This window comes from Mastigoproctus giganteus, chromosome 1, assembly GCF_048544385.1.
Source record: "Mastigoproctus giganteus isolate SK-2022 chromosome 1, ASM4854438v1, whole genome shotgun sequence".
In the NCBI taxonomy this organism is placed as follows: domain Eukaryota; kingdom Metazoa; phylum Arthropoda; class Arachnida; order Uropygi; family Thelyphonidae; genus Mastigoproctus; species Mastigoproctus giganteus.
In genome coordinates, this window is record NC_143575.1 from 109,071,404 (window position 1) to 109,091,881 (window position 20,478).

The window sequence follows — 20,478 nt, forward strand, 5'->3', positions numbered from 1 at the left end:
AACAATGTAATTACAATGTAACTGACTCTGTCAGTTACATTGTAATTACATTGTTCGAGTCAGAACAATGTAATTAAATGAAAGCCACAGTAAAAGTAACTGTCAGCGTGCAAAAAAGAATGCTTAAATAGGCAATGGAAAATTCTAGATACTGTGTGATCACAGAAAACAGTAGAAATATTATTATTTTCCATGGAGGCAGCGTGGGCTGCAAAAAAACCCTTCACGGGCTGCCAGTTTGACACCCCTGATCTAGAAGATTCCACTGTTGTAGCCTCAAGGCTAAAAGCTCTGTCTTATTCTTTGGCAGTTTGAGATCCCTGATGAGGTCATTAAACTCATTTTCTGTGATTCAGAAGGATAAAGGTTTGGACAAAATGGTGGATCCCTGGATGTAGACGACTGCTGTACTTCTTTGTGTATATCATATTGATGTTTATCAGTGTACAGAAAAATGGTCGGGTGGTTCAGGAATAGTAGTACTTCACTGTAAGGCATGGAACAAATTGCAGATGGTATATTTGAGTACGTCACTGTCCACTTTTTCTTCATTGTCATCCCTTTTCTAATAGGAATGACACTATACAGAAGTAACAGACTGTGACGTGATTTGTTGGCCCCCTACATATCATGAGCACTGCGAAAGGCATAAAACATCCCTTTTTGATTCACCCATGCAGAGTTTTGATGAACAGATAGTGCAGCATAAGTGTGGAGTCCAGTTCTTGTCCTGGTCACTTACTTTACACCCAAATTACAAGAAGTAAGCCTCAGAAAGGCTCTAGCTAAGGGATGCTTTCTTGAAGCTAACATGACTTCTCCACATATGTAACAGAAGTCATTGGGACTATTCACACAATTATGGGGCATATTAATCTTACACAACACAAATACTGGGCAAAAAGTAGGAATCTCATAGAGAACAACTGTTAACTGAGAAGAAATCACCCAGTACCTAGCCACATTCAAGGATTACTGCAAGAGAGTCGCCAAGAGCCGCAGTTGATAATGTTGAGTAACTCATTAATATGAGACCACAACTGTAATTGAAAACAAGAGCCAATCGACAAATTTCAATGTGATTTTTGTGTTGAACAGCATAAAATTTGTCAAGATTGGATATTTTCGTTTTCATAACATTTTGCGTGTTGACTGGTGTAATCCACTCCTATTTGGTTCAGTAAATATTAAGCTTTCCAAGATTGGGTGAAAAAAACTTTCATCACTGTAAGGGGTGAGTCTATCAGGTCCACCCTTATCTCTAAAAAATAATTTGTGGTATAAGATCAGTAATTATGAACTTTAGGTATTTTCAAAACAGCAAGAAACCAATTCAAGAAAAGTCTTAAAAATCTTACCTGATAAATATTCTCAAATACAGTAACCATTTTCTCAGGATGAACAGAAGACAGAACAAATATCATTGTTGAAATACTCACTGAATCAGGAGCTAAAATGTTGGTCAATTTTTCATTTGTGACATCACAAAGAAAACCATGACATACCGATTCATTATAGAGAGCATTTTCCTATAAAATAAAATATAATATAACTGGCTGTATACATTTCACTGGACATTAAAATATGAGAAACCCCATTGTATAATGTGGAAAATAAACCATAGTTAATGGTACCACATATGGGAAAACATGATGATTTGTTGGAATTTAACAGAAGACTGCTGGTTTCTAGCAGGACAGGTCACCACCACCTCACCCACCCCTCAATAATACAAAAAAATTCCTATTTATACTCTGTGTGGCCAGGGCTAGATTACTTTAAAAATTGTATTACTATTTTATTGCAGCTGATACACTAGCATAACAATTTAACAATGAGCTGTGCATACCTATGCATATATGTTGCCCCCACCGCCTATCTCTGAAATAGCATATTCAGTTGTTGTTATTTGGTTTTTAGGAGCATTAGCAACTAAGGCCATATTGCTCCGGGATATGTGGTGGTCATTCCCTGACCTCTCCGCATCCTCCAATATTTGGTGGTGACGGGCTCGAACCCCGGTCTAATCAAGAAGCGTGTGCTACGCACTACTGCTCCTTCCCACCTGGGTACAGAGGCGCCCCAGCATATTCAGTGTACTAGGCAGATGGGCTGAGAAGTGACATTTGAGATTTTACATTGGTAAATGCAAGGTATGGCATATAGGTAGCAGTAATCCCAGAATAATATACCAATTAGGTACTACTACACTCAAGGTGGTGGAGAGTGAAAGAGACCTAGGGGTAATTTTAAAGTCTGATATGAAGTTCTCTGTAGATATAAATATATATATATATATATATATATATATAAAATGATAAAGATGCAATGAAATTACAGAAAGTCTTAGTAAACAGGAAGGAGAAATTAAAATTTAAGAAATTTTATGAAAAAGATATATAAAATATATATAAGACTGGGTTATGGATCTGGGGTACTACAGTAAACGTAGAAAAAACCGGCAACTGTTATGATAGACAAAAAGGTAATATCAGTGTAACTGTGTATTTGGTAGGGGAGTTGAGCTATCAGGTGTAATAACCATGGAACAATTGAGAAAACCTGTAAGTCAAAAAAACAAAATACCTAAAATAAAATGCGGTTAATATAATTACTGCAAGTACCTAAAGCTGTGGGGGTCCTAGGACTTTAACTACTTCGTCAGGGGGGGGTCAGCAAAGTCAAGTCAACGTATTTTATTATTTTTTGGCGGGCTCCGGGGTTTCTCCTATTTGCCGCTGAAAGTAATCTATACATTGTGTAAAATTTATAACAACTATGTACAATGATTAATTATATATAAAAAGACTATATACAATGATGGTACATAGATAAATACTGGGCTTTGGAGTCCAGCAGACTGATCAATACATCAGGTAAGAGTAATCCAAAGAAACAGTCTAGCATTTTACTGAACCTCAGGAGCAAGAATTCTTTTCCTCCGTTTAAACAATTTCTCTGCATAGGTTGAGAAGGCAGTATAATATTCAGAACAGTTAACCAATCTTGGCAGTTCGGAGCAGTCAAATACATTTGTGAGAAGTTGAAAGTCCAGTCTTAAATCATCGTACAGGAGACAATGAAAGACAAGGTGCTCAACAGTTTCTTGAGCACCACAACTACAGAGAGGAGTGTTACTTAATCTTAGTGAGAACAATTTAAAGTTAAGACTGCCATGACCGGTATATAAAAACGTGATGTATAAACCAGGATTGAACCAGTCCATTTTCTTGTCGTAATCAACAACCTCGGGAAAAAATTTAAAGGTCTCCCTACCCAAAGTAGAGGTAGACCAGGTATTTTATCACGCTCTACAACATTCATTTCTCATTCTTTTAATGTCTACATTTTCTTGCAAGTCAGTATTATATGTTATACCATTTACAATCGCAGGAACATTTTTTCTTCTACAGTATAAAAGATAGTGTAACATTACCTCATTGGATTGGCAGTCGATGACTGAGGACCTGGAGAGCAGCTGTAGAGACAGTTTGACAAGCTCTACTTACAGCAAGAAGAAAGAATCTTGAGTAAGATATTTTTGAACAAGGGAGTTACTGATTCTGTATCCCCAGGCCCCAGCCACATAACACACAAGTGGTATAAATATACAATAGTATAATTTAATGGAAGATTTCTTTACACCAAAAAGTACTCCTGGTAATCTTAATAATTGTATAGGTCATAGCTTTTATTTTCTGAAGTACATATTTTGCATGGTAATTAAAATTAAGATGTTCATCAAAATAAATTCCTAAGTATTTATGCTGCCGAGCACTCCTAATCCTTTCTCCATTCAACTTAATAACAGGTGGTCTATTCACATCAAGAGAGCCCTTTAGCAACATTTATTTTGTTTTATTAGTCGAGATTTGAAGTTTGTGTTTGACACCAGATATTCAAGTCCTCTGGAACTTCATTTGCTCTGCACTCTAGCTCTCAGCAGGAATTACCAAAAATCAGAATAGCAAGGTCGTCTGCGTAAGCTGTCTGAAGGATATTGTCTAAATCAACTGAGAGCCACCCATCAAGGACCATGTTCCAGCACACAGGGCCAAGAACAGAACCCTGAGGGCAGCCCCTAGAAACAGATCTGGAGACAGCAGAATCCTGAGAAAACTGTGATGCTGCGAGAACCAAAGTAATTCGAAAGGAGACACTAAATAGGAGCAGAGACCCTGGCCTCTCTGGACCTTGCCAGGACACTCAGCCACCAAACAGTGTCGAATGCCCCTTGGAAATCAACAAAGAGACCGAGGACATATTTAGAATTGGAATTTTGAACAGAACTCAAAACCTGACAAATAGCATCAACAGAAGACCTTCCATGTGTAAAGCCAAATTGAAGTGGGGAACTTAGGTTACTGTCTAAATAGTAATTTAGAAGACGAGAAACAATTAATTCTTCCAAGACTTTGGCAAGGATGGGCAGCAGTGCAATGGGCCTGTAAGAGGCTGGATCATTGGAGGGTTTGTCAAAGGACTTAAGCAGAAGTTTTAAGTCTAGCCTGTTTCCAAGCCAGTGGGAATAATCCCGAAGACAGACAAGCATTCAAAAGATTTAATATAATTAATGGGCAATTTTTCCAAAATCTTTTAAGTACAGAAACCTCAAGGAGATCCTGTCCAAGACATTTACCATTCCTCAAGGTTGAGATAGCAGATTCCAACTCAGTATCTGTAAAAGGAGCTTCGGTTTGGGGCCTTGGTAAGATAAATGATATAATCTCATTGTAGTTTGGATGGTGTTTTCACAGGAGGCAGTGTCCTCATGGAGCAAGCCGTCCATGATAGCATTAATGGACAAACTCCAGTCCAGAGTTTCATTACCATTTACAATAATAGAAGAAAGAATATCGCCAGGATGAACCTTGTTAGTAACAAGTTTGTAGGGTAATCCCCACGGATCTTCATTTACGTTATGCTGAACAAACCTTGCCCAGGCAAGTTTCTTCTCTTGGAAAATGGTATTGAAATAACTCCTTCTATTGGATTTATACAACTCATCAAGTCTGTCAATCTCATCTCTGGGCCTGTTAGCACTCTCTGCTCTCTGAAAATTACGATGAGCATTTTGTAAGTTTCTTCTGAGAATTGTGAGATTTGGGGTCCACCATGAAACACTGTTCATTTTTCATTTTTTATTTTTTAGAGTGGACTCACAGACGGTGATTAGAATCTCTTGAACCGTAGAAACCTGCATATCAGCAGGGAGCAAGCCAGGTTGGACAATTATTTCTTCTGAAATAAGCTCACGAACCTTTACATCAAAGATATTCCAATCAATGTGTTTTGTCTTAAACTGCGGGAAGTCAAAACAGCACCTGATAACCCTAGGATTGTTGCTTAGACTGATCATAAAAGTGATGACATTGTGGTCGCTCGAGCAACACGAAGTATGGCTAAGCCAGTTGGAAATGCCATAACCAAGAGTAGAGTTTGAAAGGGTAATGTCAATATAAGATTGACCCAGAGAAGAAACAAAAGTAGGCGGATGGCCTGGGGTATTCCACAGAGTGAGGTTATTGGACTGAATAAGCTCCTCCAAAAGCTCACTTTTAGAGTCTGTAGTAGAGCTATTCCAAAGCTGGGAGTGAGCATTAGCATCCATAATAAAAATGACGGGAAAACCAGATAAATGGATCAAAACGTCTTCCATGTAATTTAGAAATGGCTCTATGGCCTGCTGGCCTGACTACATTGGCATACAGAGAAAACACATAAATTTTTCCAAAACAGCTTTCCAAGCATGTGTGGTGCAAAGACTAGAAATTTTTGTTACAGTAATGAGGGGGTCAGCAACCACCAGGGCGGCCCAAAGCCTGGTAGTGGCTTTACCCCGGTCACCGACCGTAACAGGGTTTGAAGAAATAATGCGACAACTGAGAGGGAGGCCCTTGACCACACCCTTATAAGAATACAGTTCTTGTAACCCTAAAAGTTGAAATTGGTGTTGGACCATTAACTTAGAAAGATCACTTAAAATTGTTAAATTTTCAACGATAAAGATCGTTGACAATTTAACTGTAAAGTATATACATAAGACATTCCAGAGTTAGGTAAAGTCGGTCCGAATTTTTGTTACTTCTTGGGCTTTCACATATTCAGGGCACTCAATGTCTTTCAAGGAATGGTCCGCATTCCTCTTCTTAAGCTGACAATTTTGGCAAACAGCAAGTTCCTCCATTTTAGGACAGTCTTGAATTTGATGACACAGGTCACCGCAATGTCCGCAGGTAAACTCGGACTGGTGGCAGTTTTTAGCCGAGTGTCCACAGCTAAGACATTTAAAACAGCGTGATGCTGTGAAAAAATCCTTCATACCACGGACAGACCATCCAACAAAAACCTTGCAATTTGAAGCCAAGAACAATTTCGTAATTTTATTTGGGATCTCAAGAACCCAATGTTGATTGTTTTTGTTCCGAGACCTGATTTTAAAGCGAACCTTAACAAGCTCGAAATATTCCTGGGAAATCCCATGATTCACAAGGTTTTATTGAATAAGTCCTCCAGAAAATCAGAGTCACTGACATCTTTAGTTACGTCATATATTGCCGACCGGGCTAGCCAGGTGGGTAAAGTGCCTGGCAACCCAAAGGTCGCGGGTTCGAATCCCGCCTCGGGCTTGGATCAAAGTACTGCAAAAACCTCGGGAGGTGCATTATGGCCACAGAAGCCGATGCGCCAGCAACTAGCAAAAAAAAAAAAAAAAAAAAAGTCATATATTATGATTGTTATTTGGTTTTTAGGAGCATTAGCAACTAAGGCCATATTGCTCCGGGATATGCGGTGGTCATTCCCCGACCTTTCCGCATCCTCCGTATTTGGTGGTGATGGGCTCGAACCTCGGTCTAATCAAGAAGCGTGTGCTATGCACTGCGGCTCCTTCCCACCTGGCTACGGAGGCGCCTGATATATATTATGACAGTGGGATTTAATTTTTTAGGGGAATCCACAGAAAATTTTAACTCCTTAAACTTAGGGCAGGATTTAAGTTTATTTAGATCCTTGCTGTTGTCAGTTTCGATTAGAACTCCCTTTTCTCTTATTTTTCTTATTGATTTAATCTTTAATTTTTTAAATTCAGGTTTAACTTCCTCACTAGTTTTACAATTACTATCTGCATTTGCTTTAACTATGAGTACGTACTTTGTTTGAACATCTGGTAAGTTAACATCACTCTGAGAGTGTTTGCCAGCGCCTAAGGCAACACACCCGCATAGGTGGGAGCCGAAACGGTTGGCAAGACATTTTGTTGTTTCCTCTCAACATTAAGATTATTTAATTTTGTTCTCAACTTTTCATTCTCTATAGTTAGATCTATCACTAACCTTTCCACATTGTTCCAATTTTTAGACATCTCAACAAACATAAGGTGTCACAGTAGGGCACTCTATAAAAACATCAATAATAATAAATAAATAAGTTCATGCCAATAGAATTCTGTGGAAAAAGAAGAATGAAATATAAAATCAAAGAAATCTAGGAGATGGGGAAAAACAAGAAAACTTACTGTCTGTATGGACCGGAAGATGTTGAAAGCCAATGGTGACTGAAGGAGAGAGCTGAGTGTTCACATGCAGTGTACATATGTGTCAGTTGGAGTAGGGAGGGAAAGGTGTGAATTCATAAACAGGAACTGTACCCGTGTGACGGGGAAGTGAGAAATTAAACAGATGAGGCAAAAAGCCAGCAGAAGGAGAAACAAAAACTAACAAAGTAGTGTAGAAAAGACACTAAACTTTTGTAATAGAAGAAAACAAGTAGTGATAGTAGAGAAATAGCATCTCAATATTGCTTTCGGCCAGCCTAATTGCTCACGAGAAATAAAATGTAGTAAAAAGAACAGCAGAAAGTAATTGGAATGGAGGTGAATAAAGTGGTGCTCGGGCTGTCCAGGGTGGCAAACCCGTACCACAGTTGGTCCCTCGACAGATGACTGGACAATTGCCTCGTGTTTAAGTCAATAATGGCGATGTTAAAGAAATCAAAATAATATTTTTAAGATCAAAAATAAAAATAAACAAAAACGAAGACAGGCAAGACAAATGACATGATACCCCCGTATATAGACAATCCGTGGGCATGAGCTTTCCACACTGTGAGACACGACAGTCATGGGGGTATAAAACAATACAATATGTACAAGCCTGAATGTAAAGGAAGTTAGTCTACTAATATGATATTTAGAACTAAGTCAATCAAAATATTATTTTGATTTCTTTAACATTGCCATTATTGACTTAAACACATGAGGCAATTGTCCAGTCATCCGTCCAGGAACCAACTGTGGTACGAGTTTGCAACCCCGGACAGCCTGAGCACTACTTTATTCACCTCCATTCCAATTACTTTCTGCTGTTCTTTTTTGCTACATTTTATTTCTTGTGAGAAATTATGCTGGCCAAAAGCAATATCAAAATGCTATTTCTCTACTATCACTACTTGTTTTCTTCTATTATGAAGTTTAGTGTCTTTTCCACACTACTTTGTTAGTTTTTGTTTCTCCTTCTGCTGGCTTTTTGCCTCATCTGTTTAATTGCTCGCTTCTCCATCACACGGGTACAGTTCCTGTTTATGAATTCACACCTTCCCCCCCCCCACAGGGCTACTCCAACTGACACATATATACACCACACGTGAACACTCAGCTCTCTCTCCTTCAGTCACCACTAACTTTCATTGTCATCCAGTCCATACAGACAGTAAGTTTTCTTGTTTTGCCCCATCTCTTAGATTTCTTTGATTTTATATTTCATTCTTCTTTTTCCACAGGATTCTATTGGCACGAACTTATCATTTTTTAAAGTTTATTTATTCTTTTATTCTTCCTTCTGGTCTCTGTCAGGTCAGCTATGATGTATACTTATACCTTTTACGTGTACATCATAACAGAGACCTGGCTTATTGCAGTGGCTCCTATGATTTCCGCTGCCGATCCCCTGACGAAGTAGTTAAAAGTCCTAAGATCAACAGCTTTAGGTACTTACAATAATTATTAACTGCATTTTATTTCTAGTATTTTTCTTTTTTTGGCTTACAGATTCTCTCAATTCTTCCATAGTTATTACACCTGATAGCTCAACTCCCTTACCAAATACACAAATACACTGATATTAACTTTTTGTCATATATATATATATATATATATATATATATATATATATACACACACATTGCTCAGAGAACTTCATATCAGACTTTACAATTACCCCTAGGTCTCTCTATATATATAATGCCAGAACAGTTTGTAGGGTTCTGTCAGTGGTGTTATATATATATATATATATATAATGTACATCAGATCAGATTAATGCCATCAATTGTATATTAAACATTACATCAGTCTGTAATCTAATTACTGCTGTAAGAGTATAATTGGTACCATATAGGTAATCAAAGTGTATTAAAACATTGGCATAACAGTAAAATCTTGTTAATACAAACTCGGTTTATACAAAGTACTCATTTATATGAAGCACATACCATTCTCCTGCGAAAGGATAGGCTTTTCTATGTAGGTATATTCGCTTATTACAAAATTCGGTTAATATGTATTACAAAGTTCTTTTTCACCCAGTGAGAAATAAATATTGTCATTTTGTATGTTTAATACAGATCTTGGCAGAGAGATCGGATTATTGTCCCCAGCCACCTGGCTCCCTACTTCCCGAAGTATGGCACTGACTTGTTAGAAATTAGTTTTCTGTAAACAAAAGCAGTTTATGGTAGCTACGACGTCAAGTGCACTCTGAAAAACATCTTTCTGAAGGATGAGTTGTTAAATTAACAAAAGAATAAAAAGTTTTTCAAAGTTGTTTACATGCACTCCCTCACTCTCTACAGGAATAAGGTCAATTGCAATTGTTACCCCAGTTCAGAGTCTTTTGCTGGCATATACAGCAATTTATTTTTTGTACCATTTTATCTTAGCTGATGTCTTTTTAGGAACTTGTGTCTTTAAATTAATTTAAAATTTGTTTATATTAAATCTTATCTAGCAGTGTTATGGCAAAAAAACGTAGATGGACAGAATTAAGCCTGGAAATTAAACTAAAAATTATATAGGGTGGCCACTGAAAGAAGGATTTGAAAAAGTCATAACTTGTTCATTTTTAATCTTTTTTATTTTCTTTTTTTACAGGTTATAGAGCATCCCTTGGAGATTAAAATGTGGCCACCGAAAGACTGACTACCCTTTCAGAACCTTCTGAAGCGATGTTCTGGCTATGCCTAGTTGAGCAGAGCGACGACGGGTAGAGGCCGATGGATCCTCAAGGACACTCTGCCGTACAGCTTCCACCGCTGCGTCAGTGCACTTAGGACCTCTTCCCGGAAGATCGCCGACTGATCCAGTTCTTTCAAACCGGGCGATTAGGTTCCAAATCATGTTATCGCTAGGAGGACTTTAAAATGTTGCCAGTATTTTCTCTGAGTTTCAATAATTGATCTTTCACTGGAATAGAAAAACCCAATGAGTTTTACTCGTTGCTGGACATCATACATAGCCATTTTAATCTCCAAGGGATGCTCTATAACCTGTAAAAAAAGAAAATAAAAGAGATTAAAAATGAACAAGTTATGACTTTTTCAAACCCTTCAGCCTTTCAATGGCCACCCTGTACAAGAGGCTGATAGGATGGAAAGAAGCAAAATGAATATTGCAAAGGAATACAACATCCCTTTACCTACTTTATCTACAATACTGAAAAACCGAAAGAGACTTGAAAAAGTGCTGGAGCAGCAATGAAAAACAGGAAACAAATTCATGGTGCAAAACACGAGGAGTTTGAAACAACTTTTCGAGTGGTACCAACAAATGCATGCATCTAATTTGCCAATATCAGGTCCAATTTTGCAAGAAATGGCAAATTATCTAGCTCAGCAACATGGGATTAGAGACTTCAAATGCAGCAGTGGCTGGCTCCAAAGATTTAAAGACAGGAATAATTTGGTTTCGCGAAATGTTCGTGTGAGTCTGTATTAGTCGACAAAGAAAAGGCTGCAGACTGGTTGTGTTCTGTGCAGTCCATCCTTGAAAAATATGAGGCAAAGCATATTTTTAATCTTGACGAGACAAGTTTATTTTATAATTTGCTGCCAAACAAAACATTTGCTGTTTGAGGAGAGTCTTGTCATGGTGGAAAATTAAGTAAACAAAGACTCACTGTTCTGTTCTGTTATGCTGCAATTCAGATGGCAGTACAAAACTATGCTCAGTTGTGATTAGTAAGTTTTCCAAGCGAAGATGTTTTAAAGCAGTTAACCAACTTCCCTGTGATTATGAGGCCAATAGAAGGGCTTGGCTTGCGGTCAAAATTTTTCAGTCTTGGTTATCAAAATTGGACAGAAGAATGGCTTCAAAAAAAGGAACATGGAACATTTTTATGATTCTAGACTGTTGTTCAGCACATTCTGCCAAGACGCTTAAGTTGACAAATATATGGCTGTTGTTTTTAGCCCTTCCCCCAAATACCACCAGTTTAATGCAACCACTGGATCAAGGCATTATTTATAACCTCAAGAGAGCATACACTTGATAAGGTACTTGATCAGCAACATAGGAGGGAACATTTGCAACCAAATTGGAATGTCTTGGATACTATCCGTAATCTTGTTATTGCTTGGGAAAGTATTACATAAAGTGTAATAATCAACTGCTTCAGAAAGAGTGGATTTGGAGAGAACATCATCGAAAAACATGGTCCAGTAGACAAATATGATAGCAACAGTGAGGAATGAACGAATTTGAAAGAGCATATGGATTTTGTTGGCAAATTTGAAGAGTTTGTGCAGGTGGATGATGGAGTTGCTACCCACTGCAATGCCAACACCAGAAGAGCTGCTGGGCACCAAACAAAACGATGATGTTTTTGTTACAAGCAACAACGAAAGTGAAGAAGCACGCATACTGCCATCTAAAAAAGATGCCCAAAATGCATTGAACATAATAGAGAATGTGTTGGCCAGCAGGCCAGTTGATAAATAAACAACTGTTGCATTTGATAATGTCTGTGCTGTAGTTAAAAATGCATTTAAGACAAAAACTGTGCAAACGACATTGGATTCTTTCTTTAAATTAGATTAATTTATTAAAAAGTTAATGGTTTGTATGTCTCCTTTTATATTAAGATTGTAATTCTTTTTACTGTAATACTAAAATATTTTATATGTCAAAATATATACTGTACAATATTTTCATTTCCATTAATATTGCTTTCATTTCCATAATATTTTATCTTAGTTTATCTTACAAATAAAATCTTTAAAAAAAAATGTTATTCCTATTACTGTATTGTTAGACAAGGCTTTTGTTTTTATTATTTTATTTTATTAATTTAATTTTTGATATTATTATTAGTTTTTATTATATTGACACTTTTGGGGGACCTTGTTACTACAAAACTTGAAAATTTAGGTCCCTTGAACTTTGCATTAACGAGATTTTCCACTGTATTAGCATTAGCAAGGGCACATGATGCAAGAAAGCATGCTTATATAGCAACAGCCAAAATAAAAAAAAAAAAAAAAAAAACACCCCCCCCCCCTTCTCATTTCACCCATCCACTAGCTCCAAATGTTTGTCTAGTTCTGCCTTAAATCCATTTAAGCTATCAACTTCTACGACAGATGTGGAAGTTTGTTCCAGCAATCAACCACCTGCTGGCTAAAGGCAAACTTCCGCACATCTATCCTACAACTGTCTTTCCTCAATTTGAATTTATGCCCTCTTAGGCGGTGACTATTCTGAGTAAGAGGAAGAATCCCATCAGTATTGAGCATGCTCAAACCATTCAAGGCTTTATACACCTCAATCAGATTACCTCGCAGGTGCCTAGTCTCCAGACACTGTAATTTGCAAAACTTAAGCCTTTATTCTTAAATATTCTCTCACACTCAACACTGCTATGATGAATTGTTAAAATTTCAAGAATTAATTGGGATAATCTGTTATACATTTGTACACTGGTGTTCAAAGAAAGTACATCACCCCTTAAAATTGCAATTGTTGTCCAAATAACATAAGTATATGACAATATTCTTACAGATTGCATCAGATAAGATTGACACATGTAGGTGATGACGTAATATTGCATCAGCTGTTACTTTCGGCTATACAAGCACATTCAGCAAGAGTTGCATTCATTCCTTGCTTGTGTCAGGATGGCGAGTTACATGCAGTTGACGCCATGAAGAAAGAGTGCTATTGTTGCTTTACATGAGGATGTTCTTCCCATCATATTGCTTATAGAGTGTCTTGTAATCAACAGCAAGTACATTTCTTTCCAAATTCAAGAATACTGGTTCTGCTGATAGGAAAAAAGGAACTGGGCACAAATGAGTCTCTACGCCAAAACAGGACCACATTTTGAAGCACGTATGTCTTAAAAACTGTAAAGCTTCTTCATCTGAGCTGAAAAGAGAATGGGAAGAACATACAGGAGTGGTAGCAAGTGCAGTAACAGTCAGAAGACACCACTTCAAAAACTGACTTGTACCCCATTGTTCTAAGAAGAAGCCCCTCCTTCTTCTTAGAACAACACAAAAAACGAAAAAGGCCCGATTAATTTGCTGTAAGAAGCATGTCAAATGGATCCCCGAGCAGTGGAAGTCAGTTATTTTGTCGGACGAGAAGAAATTCAACCTGCATGGCTCTGATGGGAGACAAACGATTCGCCACAGACATGGTGAAGAATACCATCTAGACTGAATGGTGTCTACAGTGAAATTCTCTATCAGCCAAATGATATGGGGGTGCATTTCGTATCACGGAGTAGGTCACCTGCAATTTATAAAAGGTTTCGTAAATGCCAATGGATACCTGCCTATATTGCTGCCAACCATTAGAGACCATTTCAACCTGCCAAGTAACTGCATCTTTCAGGATGACTCTGCTCCTTGTCATCAGGCAAAAAGTGTAAGTAGGCACTTCTGTAGTTACTTTAGCTTCATTTCTGCATTAGAGGTTCAACAGTAATGTGTTTATATTTGTTACAGGGGGTAAAAATGGTCGGAAGAATGGTCCATTACAACTGTTACCAGGAAACAGCCCGGACCTGAATCATATAGAGAACTGTTGGCATCACGTGGAATCTGCAGTTGCCAGAAAGAAACCAAAGACCCTTTGTGAACTTCAGGAAGCCATAATTTATGTTTGGAACCATGACCTATCAGTTGATTATCTTCAGAAGTTGCTCTTGTCAATGCCTCAGCGGTGTGCTGTTGTCATTAGGGCCAGAGGCGGTTAAACTAATTATCAGTTTGCACCTGGGGAACTTTTCATTCTGTTTTCCATTTAAAATGATAAACTGAAGCAAACTGAGGGCTTCTGATAACATTTCAGCCATAGTTGTCACATTTACCAAAACTGTTGTATAAAGGTTGCAAATGCTCATTTTGGAATATTTTGAGAGCACCTGTCAAATATTACTTAGCTTTGCCTTAACCATTAATGTAACATACCATCGCAAAAAAGGGTTAGAAATGTGAAATTCCAAAGTGATGCACTTTCTTTGAACACCAGTGTACTTCAAGCTTTCTTGTACACTTGTCAGTTCTCCAAGCAAGGACTGTTGTACATCAGTTTTCTTCTTTTGTTTGTTGTTTGTTATTTGGTTTTTAGGAGCATTAGCAACTAAGGCCATATTGCTCCAGGATATGCAGTGGTCATTCCCTGACCTTTCCGCATCCTCCATATTTGGTGGTGATGGGCTCGAACCCGGGTCTAATCAAGAAGCGTGTGCTACACACTTGCTGCTCCTTCCCACCTGGCTACGGAGGTGCCCCTCTTCTTTTGTAATAGCAGTCAAGGTCTCACAATGAAACTGACAAAACTGATGCTTCAAAATACCTATTGCTTCACCTATTTCTTTATTTTTAATGACACCAAGAAGCACTGGAAATTTAACCACAAAAAATTTCAAATTTGAAAATGATGCACTACCAATTCATGAAATTTGTGCTACCTCGGCATAAGAACATTTTTCAATGATAATTTATGCACTATGTAATCACATGCAGCCATAAAGTACTTCCTTGTGGAACAAAAAGCACAGAATCTTCTTTTGTTTTACACTCTCCATGACCTTAGAAATGCCTATGACAAAGTCAGAATCATCCATTTGCTTTAGTCTGCTATGGTAATTAATTTCCATAATGGACATGGAAGATTTGAAACTACTGGTAAAATAAATTTACCATAAAAACATTAAAAGGCTCTCTACACCAGAGGTGTCAAACACAAGGCCCACAGGCTGTATGTGGGCCACAACACTCCTGAGTATGGTCCGGATAAGATTAAAATTTAATTGGGAAATATTCAACAGAATAATAAAAATACAATAAAACACAGGTATTTCATTTTAAAAATAAAAATCATAAAATTCTCTTTTTACCTTGGTTTACACATGCCCTTTAAGTATAAAGAGCATGCATAATGCAGCACTTGTTTTTAGAAATGAAAGGAGAGTCAGCAGAACAACTTAATGATAAGAACTGGTTTCAGGATTTGGCTTTTGTTGAAGATATTACGGGGAATTTAACTGAACTTAACTTCAGGGTCGAAATCAGGTTATAACGTTTATGTACAACTGCATTAAAGCTTCCAAGCCAAGTCAATATGCAGCCCATGCTGAGCCTCATATAAGGTTTAGTGGCCCCAGTTTCTATTTGAGGAATCTATACTCTGCACAATTAAGGATAACATGCCTAGAATTATCAGCTTGCTTGGCCTGTTTAGGATTCCTTTCACCAGAAGGCTTGTAATTCAAAATTTTTTTTTTCTTAAGTTCATCAATTCTTGATTCTTCTTTCAAAACGTCTGGATCATGAACTGTATTTTAACACAAGTCAGTGCCACTCACTGGCAATCCTTGTTGTCCTTTTTGATTTAGCAACTTTGAAAGTGCTCATATTACTTCTCTCACCAATTCTAACCTCTTATTTAAACAGATCAAAGATTACCACTGTTCTGTCAGTCTAGTTACACATTTAACCAAAGGCAGCCAATGAGTACACTCATGCTTAAAAATCTTTTTTTTACTTCCTCAGCATTCACCAGTTGAAATTATTTAAATCTATCTTTCCTTTTAGCATTTCTGTCTAGATAATATTAAATGTCTTCCAAGTATTTATCCACTTTCACAGGAAGGCATGCAGTTACCTTCTCAAGATACAAATTAATAAGATGACAAGAACAGCCAGTTACAACAATGTGCTCACTCTTCTCTTTTAATAGCCTTGCTGCTCCAGTTTTTAGGACTACCATAATAGGTACATTATCAACACTAAGTGCCAGATAGTTTTTTAAAGAAATCCCACATGCGTTCGGCTTCTTCAGTGGAAGATGTCCAATGTTATACCCTCTTCTGTACAGTCATTTTCCAATGTTGACACTGAGAGCAAGCTGCTTTCGATTTGAAATCACTTTGATTACTGACAATTGCAGCAAACAAAAATAGCAAATTTTTCATAGCTATCACTACCACTTTTTTCTCTATTTATACAATTTCACTAAAAGTGCCTAATTTTTTATTTTATTTATTTATGTTTTCATGAAAGAAAAAGACAGAGAAAAACTGAATTTTGGCAAAAAGATTGAGAAACTCTTTGTCACCAACTATACTATGATGGTGAGACAGAGTAGGATCATAAATCCAGAGAGCTTGCAGATATGCCTATACACAATATAAGCATAGCTGCCAACTTGTATAGTTATCCACTTGTATAATACCAGATGGAAGTTTATTACAACAATCAATTGTTCTCTCAATGAGAGCAAATTTTCATATATGCAGCTACCCATTTTCGTTTTAAGTTTATGTTCTCTTATGTGTGCAGTCTAAGAAAAAGTAAGGATGCTATCATTTAGTTTACTCAATCCATTTAAAGTCATAAATGCTTTAACTGGGTCACCTTGCAGGTGTCTGGTTTCCAAGTGCTGCAGTATTCCTACTTTATTCCTACCACTCACCAAGGGCACAAAATAATAGGAATAAACTTTTGTGCCCTTTATTAATCTTGTTGCTCTTCTTTGAACCTGTTCGAATAGTTCCGCATCCTTCTTAAAATGAGGTTTCAGATCTGTATAAGTAATCAAGGTACAGTCTAACCAATGCTTCATACAACAGCATAACCATCTTGTCTCTGCTAGCAAAATTTCTGTATATCATTGAAAGAACTCAGTGCATTGTCCTAGCAGCCTGTTTGCACCGCTTGGAGAATTTATAATAACCATCTTGTGTCTGCTAGCAAAATTTCTGTATATCAATGAAAGAACTCAGTGCATTGGCCTAGCAGCCTGTTTGCAATGCTTGGAGAATTTCATGTCAGACTTTACATAGGTCCTTTTCATTCCCATTTACATTGAGTGTGGTACCACTCAACTGTTATGTTATTCTCGGATTATGCTGTTCATATGCAGGACCTTGCATTTATCAATGTTAAACTTTAATTGCTACTTGTCAGACCATCTGCTTAACTTTTCTTGGCCTTGTTGCAGTAATATGCCTTGATTACTCAATACTAACTCTATCTGTTGAGATTGGAGTCATCACAAAAAAAAAACAAAAAAAAAAAAAAAAACACCACCTCTTTTGTAGTTTATGTCATTATGGTTTTCTTAATTTTTTTGTCATTTCTCATCTAAAGTAATATTTGCCATCAGGAAAATGCCATTTAATATTGGAGCAAAAGCATTTATGTATTTAATGGATTTTCACGAATCTAAGAGCTTTTTTTGATTTTTGTCTGTTCTAACACTTTTTTTATACTTGTTATTTGGCACTGTCATTTTTAATTTGCTCAATACAAGGTGATAATCACTTCCAATCTTATATGCTCTATATACCCTTGTACCTTCAATTAGTTGTTTAAGATCCTTTTTCGTAATGAAATGGTCAAGTATGTTTTTCTTGTTTCTGTTATGCTCACTCCAAGTAAACTTTTGATGATTTTTTTATGCTACATAATGTTTGTAATTAAGAGTGCACAACTTGCACAATATCCTAGTAGACATTTACCATTATTGTTAGGTTTGCCTCTCTCTTCAAATTTTCATAAAATATTTCTAGATGCAATTGTGCTCTCTTACCCTGCTATTAAAATCTCCCGCCAATACTATTCTTTCTTTCTTTCTCATAAGTTTCTACTGTTATTTCTAAGATATCAAAGAACTCTCCTATTCCTATTTCTTCCTTTTTTGGAACTGCCAAGTGGTTCCAAAAAAGATGAAATAAGAATCCCTTTTCAAAGATAAATTTCATCACCCAGTTTTTCTATGTTAAATTTTGCTTGCGTAACTCTTGATAATGCTCCCCAACAAATTAAACTTCTTTCCAAACGAGTTCTAAAATGCTATTGCTACACTTTTCTTACACAGCATTTTACTTTCAGAACAAATTAATTTATAATTATTGTTTAGCTGCAGCTCACTTGTATATATCCTCTTGGTTTCTATGACAATTTCATTTTGAATAACAAATTAAGAAAATAAGATTAGTAATTATTTATCATTCAAATAAATTTTAAATAAATTCAAATAAATAAATTTTATTCTTAACATTCAAATACAGTTTAATTTGCAGTGTTAGACAAAATAATGGTTTACTGGGCATGATAATTACAAATTAAAAGAAAAAATTGTTTCTTTTAACATTTGTTTACAGCTTTGGCAGCCATCCTTCACTGATGCCATCCCATCCCCATTTTTTTTTTTTAGTATATATATAACATATGTTGCTGAATCTAGTCCATCTTCTGTAAGTTCCAACTTCAATACACCCCTTTTCTCAAAAATTTCATAAGTAAGTTTATGTAATTTGGCAGACTAGTCATGGAGATAAAGGAGATAAGTCTTTCAACAGAAAAAGATGGTAATTAACAAAAAACATTTTTTTTGGGGGAGGGGTATTTATAACAAAATGTAAATGAAATAGTCGATGAAGAAAGAAAGAAAACAATATTCCACATTTTCTGTATTACTATTAACTGTATAGAGCAAGGAGATCACCAGCTTTTGCTGCACTGGCCCAAAAAAAAAATAAAATAAAATAATAATAAAAAATTAAAATATAACAAACTAAAAAGCCCACGTGCTTACCTCCTCGTAAAGGTAACTATCTAGCTAACCTTTCAGTTTACCCCAGCTGTCAACCTCAAACTATCCATGGAGATAACTTATCTAGTAATTAACAATTCACTGGCTAAAAGAAAACTTCCTACAATGCAGTCAAAATCTCTTTCCTCATAATTTTAATTTATGGCTCCTAGTTCTGGAGTCATTTATAACTGAAAATTTCACCTTCATTCATTTTTTCCTTTCAGAGCCTTATAGACCTCAATCAGATTCCTTCTAAGGTGCCTAGTTCTTAAGTTCTGCAGCCCACATATCTGAAGCCTTTCCTCATATGAGTGCTCTTTTCAAGATCTCATCAAGTGGGTTGCATGTGCACATGGACCTTTTCAAGAAGCTCATTATCTTTTTTATGTGTGGTTTTCATATTTGGACACAGCATTCTAAGTGTGATCTTGCAATTGCCTATACAGTGAGATTATGACCTCCTCTCTACAAACCAAATGTTCAATAAATCACAGCCACAACACCACAGGACACTCTGCTGGGCACCAAATGGCACCACAGGACACTCTACTGCCTCTCTACACTGCTCGGGAAACTTCATGTCCAATTGTATTTTAACTCCCAAATCCTTTTCTTCCTTTACTGTTTTTAATTCAATTCCACCAAGTGTATAGGTTATTCTGGGGTTGCTATTCTTCAAGTGTAAGATGTTGAATTTTGCTGCATTAAAACATACCAGTTATTCTGAAAGGAGCAATGTTTGGTGCTGATCATTAACTACTCTCCCAATCTTCACAATCTCTACAAATTTTGAAATCACATCCTGTATCCCTTCATTGATGTCATATATGAAAATCAGAAACTTATGTTTCTGTAATACAAGAGTAAAAATTAACTGAAGACTTCAGTTAAACCATGTGGTACATTACATTTATTATTTGGACACATCTATAAGAAATATGTGTAATAATACATTCAAAGGTTGAATAAAAATAATGAATAACATAAATGAGTAATGAGTTAATAATATATAACAAATAAGGAATAATTTTTATTTGAATAAAAATTTATTCAAATAATGCCCACTCTGACTTTTTAACCAAAAATTAACCTGGTATATCTGCTGAATGTAAACATAATATATTCATATTACTACAAATAAAAATTATACCTTCATAAGAGCTATAGCTCTTGAAGAAAAATCACATGCATATATGAAAAAATCAATTTTCTCTTCAATAAGAGGAAAGATAAAATTTCCTACTCCACAACCAACTTCTAAAAGCAATGGTTTCTTGTCATTAGCCTCCTAAAATGAATTTAAAAAATTAAATTGACATCTTAAATAATTTCAAACCAGAAAATACAAATCTTTATCAGTAAATCAAATTAATACA

At 36.4% G+C, this 20,478-nt stretch overlaps 1 protein-coding gene across 3 annotated transcripts in view; it reads right to left on the minus strand.

Moving 5' to 3' along the window:
- The window catches only part of LOC150091094 (tRNA N(3)-cytidine methyltransferase METTL6), a 70,468-nt gene that overhangs the window by 32,871 nt on the left and 17,119 nt on the right, over positions 1–20,478 (minus strand). The window contains exons 2-3 of one of the 3 annotated variants that reach the window (XM_090381808.1): positions 20,346–20,390; positions 1,359–1,529 (exon numbers count right to left, since the gene is read on the minus strand). In XM_090381808.1, coding sequence (XP_090237934.1) covers positions 1,359–1,529; positions 20,346–20,390 — 216 coding nt within the window. Of the gene's footprint in view, positions 1–1,358; positions 1,530–20,252; positions 20,391–20,478 lie in introns of all 3 variants that reach the window. The other 2 variants (XM_090381799.1, XM_090381818.1) reach the window with 2 other exon arrangements.